The sequence below is a fragment of the Belonocnema kinseyi genome, chromosome 5 (genome assembly GCF_010883055.1).
Source record: "Belonocnema kinseyi isolate 2016_QV_RU_SX_M_011 chromosome 5, B_treatae_v1, whole genome shotgun sequence".
NCBI lineage: Eukaryota > Metazoa > Arthropoda > Insecta > Hymenoptera > Cynipidae > Belonocnema > Belonocnema kinseyi.
This window is the reverse complement of record NC_046661.1, coordinates 98,834,952-98,847,112: the sequence shown is the minus strand read 5'-3', so window position 1 is coordinate 98,847,112 and position 12,161 is coordinate 98,834,952. Positions and strand designations below refer to the sequence as shown.

At 25.1% G+C, this 12,161-nt stretch overlaps 1 protein-coding gene across 7 annotated transcripts in view; it reads left to right on the top strand.

The window, feature by feature from the left end:
- LOC117172702 (trichohyalin-like) overlaps positions 1-11,233 on the top strand; it is a 113,919-nt gene extending 102,686 nt beyond the window's left edge. For all 7 annotated transcript variants that reach the window (XM_033360863.1, XM_033360857.1, XM_033360858.1 and 4 more), the window contains 3 exons: positions 3,976-4,145; positions 5,076-5,268; positions 10,779-11,233. In XM_033360863.1, the coding sequence (XP_033216754.1) occupies positions 3,976-4,145; positions 5,076-5,268; positions 10,779-11,060 (645 nt within the window). In that variant the 3' untranslated portion in view covers positions 11,061-11,233. The remainder of the gene's footprint in view (positions 1-3,975; positions 4,146-5,075; positions 5,269-10,778) is intronic.
- The last annotated feature ends 928 nt before the right edge of the window (positions 11,234-12,161 follow it).

Here is a 12,161-nt window from a genome sequence, read left to right as displayed (position 1 = left end):
TTGGCCTTGAAGCTATTTCCAGGGCCTTTACATGTAAACAGTCAAGACCGTGTTAATATTACGCAATATATGCGCGTGAGTACCCGCGCTTCGCCCCTTTATCTCACGCTCCTGGTGTTTCACGCCTGATTGAACATCGTCTCTCGACCCCAACGGGCTCCACTATCAGCCCGAGAGGGTCCCAGTGTAATTTTAATTTGCAATATTATTTATAACAAACAGCTATTTGAATTGCATATAAATTTACTTCTTCCAATATCATAATTAAGCTCATCACAAAAATTATTTGAAAAACGATCAACTTTTTCTACAGTCTGAGACAGATTGTGACATTTTTTTGAAAATTGTTGTTAACTATTCCGCAAATCGTTATTTTATGTCTCATATCCAATTTTTGAACAACTGTAATTTTATTGTAGGATTATTTCCGTGAAAGAAACGTATCTTTTGTATGCAGAAATGATAAACTTTCGTTTTTATTTCAAAAAATTTTATAACAATCACATCAATTATTTTTTAAATAATTTCGTTGGTTAATCGTCACAAGGAAAGTCATTCCAACAAAAAAGTACGAAAAATAACTTTTTCAAAAAAATTTGTTGAATAAAATCATTATTAAAAATATATATTATTTATGTTTAATTAAACTCGGAGTATATAATAATGCCTTTGAAGACAATAAAGAAACAGTTAATGTTAACTTATTCTCACTTTTTGTTACAAATGGTGACTTGTTAATAATTAATCTTAGCAACTAGCGTGAAACAATCAATTTTTTCTGAATGTTAAATCATATATTCTTCTTTATGTCTTACGGTCCATATAAGTTAAAATGGAGCCACAAACCATTTTTTCTAACTCAAAATTTATTTTAAAACTGTTCTCTCCATCTTTAACGTTTCGGTATAACGCATACTTTTTTCAAACTGTTTTAATCTGAGTTATCGAAGTTTAAATGAGTCAAAAACATCAGAATAATGTCGTAGAGTAAAAACCAAAGTCGAAGCTATTAATGGAAATTTTTCAGTCAAATTTTTTCAAAAGTAAAATGTTAAAAAACAGTAAATAACGCTATACTCAAGTTTAAAAAAATAAATGAGACTTTAATCGATTAAGGAGCACACTTTAAAGAAATTAAAAAAGTAAAATTCATCGTAAGTCCTTAATAAATTAAAATCTTATTTATTTTTTGAGGCTTTAGTGTAACCTTATTTACTGTTTTTTTTAAATTTGACTTATGAAGAAATTTGACTAAAAATTTTTAATGACATACTTTCGTATTTTATTTTTACTGTACGAAATTATTCCGATGTTTTTGACTCATTTAAACTTCGATGACGCAGGTTAAAAACTTTTGAAAAAGGTACGCATTTAGAGGAGTTTTTTAATTAAATAAATTTTGAGTTCGACAAAATGGTTTTTGGCTGAATTTTATTTTAATTTATGTGGACTGTAAGACATAAAAAAATATCTATGATTCAACATTCATAAATACCGTCGGTCGAAGAAAGGATTGATTTTTGTTTCAAATCATTATACAAATCAATTTTTTCTATTAGAAAACACTAGTAAGAATTTATTTATCAATTTTATTTATGATGATTGAATTTAATGTTATTAAAATTATTTCTGTTCTGTGAGTGCAGGTGCAATAATTCATTCATCTGTTTTGTTGAAATTGACCTGACTTGTTGAAAATGGACCTATTTCATTGAAAATATATCTATTTGATCGAAAGTTAGTCTTTTTTGTTTTAAATTTTGGGTTTTATATTCAACTTTTTGTCGAAAATTCGTCATTTTGGCTTGAAAATTTTACATTTTGGATTAGATTTGATTTCTTTATTAACTAAAATATATTTCTTAGATCGTTGACAACTGAACTATTTTTTTTTTTTGGAAATTGATCTTTATTATTTAAAAATTAGTCTGTTTTTATGACTTTATTTAAATATTTTGTTTACAAAATTTTATTTTCTTAATTTGAAATTAATTTTTGTAATAATTTTTGGTTTAAAATTTAAGTACGTTGAAGACTAATCTTTTTTCTTTGAATTCAATTGTTTTTAATTAAAAATTTTAATCGTTTTTGGTAAAAATATCGAATACTAGGTTTTTCATTCAGAATTTATCTTTTTTAGAATGAAAATTTAGTTACTTGGTTAAAAGTTAAACTCTTTTGTTAAAGATTTTTGAAAATTATTTTTTGGCTGAAAATGAATATTTTTTTCTGGCAATTTAACTGTGCCAGTTGAAACTTTAACTATTTCTTGTTTACACTTTTTTTAATTAATTTTTTTAACTGAAAATGTAACTACTTTGAACACTTATATCTTTGCTTGAACATTACTTTTTTAACTAAAAATTGAACCATTCAGTTTTTTTTAAAATGATCTTAATCGTTTAAAAATTCATCTTTTTTGTAGAAATAGTCTTTTTGGTTGAAAATTAATCAATTCAGTTTAAAATTAATCACTTCGGTTGAAAATGATATTACTGCAGTTAAAGATTCACCATTTTAGTTAAAAATGCATCTCTGGATTAAAATTACACTATTCCAGTTAAAAATTTACCATGTCGCTTAAAAATTAATCTCTCTGGTTCAAAAATATTTTTTTCTGAAAATTGAACTATTGTAGCTTTTTGGTTGGAAATATTTTTGGCTGAAAATTCAACTACTTGGTGGAAAAGCTACTTTGTTTAATATTTATTTTATGTTAAAAAATTCATAATTTTATTTCGGTATTTATCTCTTTAGTTGAAAATTGAACTGTTTTATTAAAAATTATTTTTCTTTAAATTAAAATCTAACTATTCCCTTTTTGGTTGAAATTTTGTGTTTCAAAATATAAAATTCCACTATTTATTTGGTTTCAAATTCAGGTATTATGTTGAATGTGTTTGTTTTTAAATTAATTATTAACTGAAAATTTAACGATTCCATTTTTTTCAATTTATTCTTTTTTAGTTGAATAAAAATTCAACAGATGAATTTTCTACAAAATTCAATGGTGGGATTTTTAACAGACAATTTTTCTATAAAATTTAACAGTTGAATTTTTAACTTTACTACGCATTTAAATTCAAGAATTATTTTATTTTACGAAATAAAAGTCATTCATTTCTGATTCTAGTACATTCAAAATTAATTTATTTAATTTTAATTGCTTAATAATGGTAAAATATCACATTTATAGATTTCAAAATTAAAAACTTAAAGCTTTTAAAACTTAAAAATGGAAAAAAAATTTTTAATATCGAAAAAGCAATAATAACTGAATATTTTAGATTAGCTTTCCAATTTACCAAGCCTATTTCCAAATTAATCTGGAGGAAAAATTACTGTAAAAATGAAAAAATCGAGTTAATTTAAATTTAATAATGTTCCAAAGTGAAAATTTCAAATTTAGTGCCACTTCATTTTTTTCAATTAATTAAACTGTACAATTTAAACTTACAATAATGGTAATATTGTTTTATGTTTGTATTTTTATTATTTGAAAATGCAATATTTCCCCCACGCTTTAGTACGCGTATAATATTGCTATTTAAGAATATACTAACTAAAATTAAATTATTTGATTACTTTCTGTCAATTGTTTTATGTGCAAATTCAAGCTTGAAATAACCTCTAAAATGTAAACAAACGAAAACCCTTTTGTGACCCCATGTTTACAAAAACTGTCATCACCATGACAGTTTCCACATTATCTTTTCAAACATTTTGAATTTTTTAGCGGACCTTCCTTACATCATCAATGAATCAAATAATAGAAAAACGAGACTCGCAATTTCTTATCAATAAATTAAAATTTTGAAACTGGGGTATCCTCTAATGTAAATTTTGTAAGGCCTTCTTAAAGTTTCATGATCTAAATCGGATTGATTCTATAAAATAAAAAATACTCTAATTACATAAAATTATATAAACATTTTTAAATAGCTATTGTTATATTTTGTGTCTAAAAAATTCCAGAGGACAGCAACACCTCGAAAATCGAATTCACCAACAAATCCGGTAACTCGGCCATCCTCTGCATTATCAGCTTCCAGTGTAGGATCAGCGAAAACAAAAATGGCATCAAAAGTAAGATCTGCAGCATCCAGGGGATCCACTCCAAAAAGTTCCGGAAGTATCGCTAGCAGGTTAGATTTTATTAAAAAAATTTTTTAAAAATCATCAAATAAATATTAAGTAAATGGTATATTTTTATCTAGAAAAAGCAAGTTCGCAATTTATGCTACATGTTTTCAAAGAATAATATTAAAATTTAAGAAATTTAAGTGAGATGAAAATAAATCAAGAATCGAACCACTACACTTGGGCAACCACCATAAGATGTTTCTATTGCCATTTGAAAAATAATTTTTAAAAATCCTGATAAAGAAAACATAAAAAATTATTTTTTTCGACGAAAATGAAAAAGAGGAAATAAAAATGAGAATGCAACCAACCTAATTCCCTTCCTTCTATTTGTTATTTCTCTCGTCTTTTCTATTTTTATTATTATCCAATCACAATAAAAACCAACGTTTTGACACTCATACAGCACCCTTACCCAGGCGAGAAAAATTTGACCAGGTAGAAACAGCAACGAAACCACGATGCTGTTCCTAACTGCTCAAATTTTTCTCGTCTGGGTAAGGGTGTTGTATGAGTGTCAAAACGTTTGTTTTTATTTTGATTAGATAATAATAAAAATAGAGAAGACGAAAGAAATAAAAAAGAGAAGGAAGGGGATTAGGTTGGTTGCATTCTCATTTTTATTTCCTCTTCTTCATTTTCGCTGAAAAAAAAAATTTTTAGGCGAATGAAATAAAAAAGATGGATTTAGTTGGTTGTTTTCTTATTTTTCTCTCCAATTTTTATTTTTGTGAAAAAAGATTTTTTATTTTCTTTTTTAGGAAATTTTTTATCTTTCTTCAAATTGCAGTATGAACATTTTTTTATAGTTACCCAAATTTGATTGTGGGATTCTGCGTTTCATTTTCAGGAATTCTGCCCCTTAGAATAAATATCTCAAAAATAAATTGAGAGCATATATTTAAATTAATCTCTTAATGCATATATTTAAGGACCGATTGCAACGATTCTCTGGTACCATGCAGAATTTGCGCTCGTCGGTTTGCCTCCGACCGAATTAGTCTTCACGAGCAGATTTGTGCAAAAGCTGGACAAAAGAAACGGAAACAATTTGACGCCATGAAATTTCGAGTTCAAGGCACGGAACTCGAGCCTTTTGTTAAAAACGCCATTAAAAAACCGGAGGTGAATATCGAACATTATTTTTTTATCGCCGACATCCTTCATGTCCTTTCTCAGAATAATATAAAAATATCCTGAGTACTTTTTGTTTGAAAATTTAATTAATTTGTTAAAAATGTAACTATTTTGTTTAAAAAATCACATTTTTGGGGAAAAAATAGATTGGTTGAAATTTGAACTATTTTGTTAAAAATCCATTTTTTTGTTGTTGAATATTCACTTTTTCTGGTTGACAATTTAAATATTTTCTTAAAAATTCATCTAATTTTTGGTTGCAAATTAACTTTTTTAATTGAAAAATAATCGACTTCATTTTTAGTTAGAAATTAATATTTTTTAGTTAAAATTCCAACTTTTTTTTTGAAAATTAATGTATTTTCTTGAAAATTCGTCTTTTCGGAAAAGAATGAATCTATTTGGTTAAAAAATTATTTGTTTGGTTGAAAATTCAACTGCTTCGTTGAATTTTAAATATTTCATTGAAAATGCTTTTCTTTTGGAAATTCATCATTCTTTCTGGAAATTCATCTCTTTAATTGAAAATTGGACTCTTTTGTTAAAAATTTATTTATTATTAGTTGAAAATTAATTTTTGCAATTTATAATTAAGTTCTTTCATTGAAAATGTATGTGTTTTGTTGCATATTCGTCTTTTTTAGTAAAAACTTAATCTTCTTAGTTAAAAGTTCATCTTTTTTGGTTCAAAATGCAACCTTTTGTTTGAAAATTGATCAATAAATTGTCATCAGTTAATAAAATAACAATAAATAAATAACAATATAAAAATCAATAAATAATTCATCAATAAGTTAAAAAAACGAATAAATAAAAACATGCATTCGACTATTTTGTTGAAAATTCGCCTTTTTGGGTTTAATTTAACTATTGTACTTATTTTAAAGTTGAACTACTTCATCAAAAATTAACTTTTTTATTGGCGATTCATCATTTTAGTTAAAAATTGAACTATTTTGTTGAAAGTTTATTTATTTTGTTAAAATTAAACTAAGAGTCCACTTTCTTGGTTGAAACTTTATATTTTCTGGTTGAGAATGAATTTTTTGGTTGAAGATTCAACTTAGTGGGTTGAAAAATCAAGTGTATTCTAAAAACATTTTTCTTTTGCCTTGAAAATTCAGCTATTTTGTTAAAAAATAAACTACTTAGTTACAAATTTAAGTATTTTGTAAGGTGATCTATTTTGGCCAAAAATTTAATTATTTTATTGAAAATTCATCTTGCTTGGTTGAAAATTGCCTTTGTTGTTGAAAATGCAACTGTCTTCGAAAAATTACTCTTTTTAACTTCAAAATTAAACAATTTGGTTAAAAGTTCAAGTATTTTGTTGAAAAATCATCTCTATTACTTTAAAGCTCAACTGTTCGATTGCTAATGCAATCGCATGGTTCAAAATTTATTTTTTGGTTGAAAATTCATATCTTTTTGGTTTAAAGCCCATCTTTTTAGTTATATATTCAACTATTTAGTTAAATATTCAACCAGATTCAACTCTTATGTTGAAAATTCTTTTGTTTTAAGGATGGAGTATTTTAGTTCAAAATTTAACTATTTTGGTGAAAATTTCTTAATTGAAAATTAAAAAAAAATGATTTCAATTATTCAAAAAATTGTCGAAAACTATAATGTTTTTTATTTGAAATTAAAATTTTCCTCGGTGGAAGTTTGAACTTATACGTGTTTTATTGTGAAATCATAATGGAAAATTCTACTGCATCATAGAAAATTCGTCTTTTTGACCTGAAAATTCAAAAATTTGGTATCAAATTAAAATATTTGGCTGAAAATTACGTTTTCTTTTGAAAATTCCTATTTTTATTCAAAATTTAACCATTTTCGTAGAAAATTCGTTTATTTTTAGTTAAGATTTAATTTTTTTATTTGAAAATTTAAATATTCCAGTTTTTGTTAAGAATTTATTCTTTGTCAATTAAAAAATGACCTATTTGGTTGAAAATTTGTCTTTTTGTTAGAAAATTACTCTCGTTTGTTAAAAATTAATCTTTTTGGTTGAGGATCCAACTAGTTTGTATAAAGCTCATCTTTTTCAATTAATACTGGTTAATAAATCGGTTTTTGGTGGAAAAGTGATTTCTTAAACTGAAAATTTGAATAATTCATTTTTAATTGAAAACTTATATCTTTTTTAATTCAAAATTCTACTATTTGAGTTGATAAATTCTATAAAATAAAATAATCGCAGATAACATTGAATAGAATAAAAAATACTTTCAATTCCTAAGATTTCAAGCCAAAATATATTTCATTTTCAAAAAATAGTAAGATTTAAAACTAAAAAATATTGTCTACCCAAAGAGATGAATTTTCAACACAAAAAAATAAATGATCAAAAAAGAAAATAATAATTTTCAACCAATCAGTTGTATTGACGATTTTTCCAGAAAAAAATTTTAAATCTAAGCAAATTATGTCCAATTAAAAAAAAAAAGATTAAACTTCATTTTAAAAAAGGCATTTGAATTTTTATCAAAAAATGTGAATTTTTAACAAGATAGTTAAATTCTCAATCAAAAAATTGAACTTTCAACAAACAAGAAGCATTTTCCACCGAAAAAAGATACTTTCTAAAAAAATATTAACATTTTTACCAAATAGTTAAATTTTCAACCGAAAAGATACATTTTCAACAAGAAAAATCAATTTTCTACTCATACAAGATCAAGTTTCTACCATAAGTGGAATAGTTAAATTTTCAGATAAAAAATCTTATAAAAAAGTAACTTCAAACAAACAAAAAAAACTTGTTTTTAACCAAGTTGTCAAATTTATAAATAAAAATTCGAATTTTCGACCAGTAAGTATAATTTTTCATACAAAAAGATGAATTTCCAGTCGACTTAACATACAGGAACAGGAAAATATAAAAAATATATAATTAAAAAAAAATGTTCAATAAAGTTGTTGAATTTTCAACAACAAAAATTAATTTTCGACCACGAAAATTAATATTCTACCATAAAATTCGAATTTCGGCTAAAGTTATTTAATTTCAAAGCCAAAAGGACAAATTATTTACAAAAAATTTAAATTTTTCAGCTAAAAGTATGATTTTTCAACCAAAAGGTTTAATTTTCAACAAAATAGTTTAATTTTCTACAAACTTGTTGAATTTCCGAAACAAAAAGATGAATTGTAGACAAACATTAGATTTTTAACATAAAAGTGCATCAGAAGCAAATAGTTAAATTTTCAACTATAATTATGAATCCTTAATAAAAAAAATAATTTTATTACAAATCTGTTCAACTTAAATTCAAATAATCGACTTTTTAACCAAATAGTTTATTTTTTTAACCAAAAATGGAATAATTTAATTTTCAATTAAAATGTTTACAAAATTAAAACAATTTTTAACTATTTAAATTTCTAACTAAAGAGATGAACTTTTAACTAAAAAAATTTATTTTTAATTAAGTACTTTCATTTTTCATAAGAATGATGACTTTTGAACAATACAGATGTATTGTCAACGAAATAATTAAATTTTTAACTAGATAATAGAATTTTTAAGTAACGTAGTTTATGGAAAGAAACGCCACACAGATGTCTGGAATAGGAATTTACTGTTTACAATCGCTCGCATTTTTTAACCGATTTGAAATTTTGTTTAGAAATTATCAGCATTAAATTTTTATAGGAATTGTGTTTTGCTATTTTTTTATTTTTTCACGGATAAACAATATACATATAAGCAAATAAAGTGACAAAATTGCCCATTTCAGCTTTGTAAGTTTTTAACTTAAGAACAAATACAGATAAAAACTCTCTAGAAGTTGGAATTATTGCACCTGCATTCATAAAACAAAATTAATTTTAATAATATCTATCCTATTTATTGAGAACAATTTTTATAAACAAATTCGTATCAGTGTCTTTTTCTAATAGAAAAAATGGTTTGCTTCACGCTAGTTGCTAAATATTTTTCATATGAGGCATAATTTGTAACAAAAATTTACCATAAGTTAACAATTACTGCTTTGTAAAAAATTTTATAAACAAATTCTTTATAAATGAGTTTTTCTCATAGATAAATTGCTTTTTCTGAACAAAAGTTATTTACAATTTTCTTCAATATACTTCAAGCTTTATCAAACATAAACAATATAGATTTCAATAACAATTTAATTGAACAAATCTTCCAATCGGCCATTTCCTCGAAAAAAAATGTTTTTTTCTTCATTTTTTTGTAGAATGACATTTCTTGCAATACCGACAATTCAAGATCTATTATTTAAATTTTTCACCTGGTTGACACTCACGAACATCAACTAATCACTAACCAACGAAATTGAATAAAAAATAATTTATGTGATTTTTATAAACAATTTTTTAAACAAAACTAAGATTTTTATATGTAAAAAATACGGGTTTTCCACTGAAATTATCAAACAATAAACTAACAGTGATTTAAAAATTGTATATGGAACGCTAAATAACAATTTGAGTTATTATTAACAACAATTTTATAACAATCTGTGAAAATCTGCGGTTAGTCATAGAAAAAGTTATTTTTTCTTCAATTATTTTTGTGATAATCTTTTGGTGGAATTGAATAGAAGAAGCAAGCGATATTTATAATAATAATGAGATTATTATGAAAAAACTTAAAATAAATAAATTCAGATTCAGAATTCGAATCATTCTTGGATTCAAATTGTTCCATTAGCTCATCCAGTTCTTCACCATATTCAATGTTGGAATCACTGTTAGTTTATTGTCTGACAATTTCAGTTTAAAAGCCATCCTTTTCACACGAGAAAATCATAAAACTTAGTTTTGTTTAAAAATTGTTTATAACCACTAAATAAATGATTTTTTATTCAATTTCTTTGGTTAGTCATCGCAAAAAATGTCTACGAGGAAATGACCGTTTGATAAATGTTAAAGTATATAATTGGCCTTAAACAAAATTGTGAATCACTGTTGATCAGAAAAATCAAATTAACTATGACAAAAACTAATTTATAAAGAATTTTTTCATAAAAATCTTTATCAAAAAAGTAATTGTTGAGTCATTCTAATTTTTTGTCCCATATTATGACTCTTATGAAAATTGTTAGCAACTAGCGTGAAGCAAACCATTTTGTCTATATAAGAAAAACATTATTAAGAATTTTTAGATAAAAATTATTTATAAAAATTACGTTAAATATTACTAGAATTAATTATGTTTCATGAATGCAGGTGCAATAATTCCGGCTATCTTGAGATAAAAATTCCCAAATCTAAAATGGCCAATTTTGTTACTTTACTTGTTTATATATTATTGGTCCGTAAAAAAATACAAAATAGCAAGTTACAATTATCTTTAAAATGTAATTCTGAGCATTTCTTTAACAGAACTTTCACCTGTAACAATAAATTCCTAATAGAGACCAATGTGCACCAGTGTGCCACTTTTTCTTTTAGGACTACACTACTGAGGATAAGAGACTTTTTTTTAAAAGAGTTGATGTACTAACTTTTTTTTTTAGCCAAAATCAAAGAAACCAGTGGTAAAATCAAATTGGCGAAAGACCCACGAGGAATTTATCAACAACATTCGGGCTGCAAAACAGGTGCAGGCTCACCTGGCAGCAGGAGGAAAATTAAGTGACTTACCACCACCACCACCGAGTGACACTAGCGATTATATTCAATGTCCTCATTGCGGCAGAAAATTTAACCAATCAGCTGCCGAACGACATATTCCAAAATGTCAAACCATGCGACACAATAAACCGAATCCTCGCGCACCACCGAAACCTAGACGCTAAATTAATCAAAAATTAAATTTTTTATATACTAATTTTAACCTCCCCTACGATTCTTGCCTTATTTTACCAATCCGAGACAAATATTTTTCTAGAAAACTTAAAAAAAAATTCATTTTGCTCTTTTTTCATATTAAATTTTCACTTTATTTCACGAAAATTCAATACTTTTAATTACAAAAAATCATTTTTTCGACAATTAAGTTTCTTATAATTTTTAATTTTTTTGTCATTTTTTCCGATGATTATCTTTAGTAATAAAAATTGAAAACGAAACCAATTTTACCCCGGAATTAAAAAAGATTTTAAAATATAAACCATCGTAATTTGGCCAATTGTTTTTCAGTGTTTAATTTTTATTATTAAACATAATTATCGCACATAAAAACGACCATCTCATTTTTACGCAATACGTAAAACTCAAACGTTTGGACAATTTTTAACGCTTTTACAATAAAAGCCTCATTTGTACTCGGATTTAGCCGTGCCTTTAAATTAACACTTTTCTGCAAACGCCTATAATAAAACTGCAATAATATTTCTTGCCCGAAATTTAATTGATCTTGTTAAAATAAACCTGTTTATCAAATTTAGTATTATTAACTAAAAACGTAAATCAATTTTCGATCAATATTTATAACATAAAAATTAATTTTCTGAAAGAACCTTGTATCCTTTACTACAAAAATATAATATACACATATATTTTGATCGATGGAACACATTAAAAGAGACTGGAATTTATATACAGTACTTAATTAACAAAAAGTATTTATAATGATAACGAATTCAAGTGGTGAAGATATTTTTGAATTGACTTTCAAGGAAGATTTGAAAAAATTTATATTTCATTCCTATTATGATATGTGATTTTTACATAAAAGCATATGTTTAATTAAGTAAGAATTTTGTTACGCTACGAGGTTCGTAAGTCGATACCATGTATCGACCGAATGTAATTGACGGCCGAAAGCTTTTAATAATAATAAATTGACTGAAACAGCGACTTTTTCGTTTTTAATCCAACATACTCTATGATTTTTTTAAGACTGAAGATTTTTTACATTCTCATCAGAGAAGGTATTAGATTTGTGTAAAATTTGA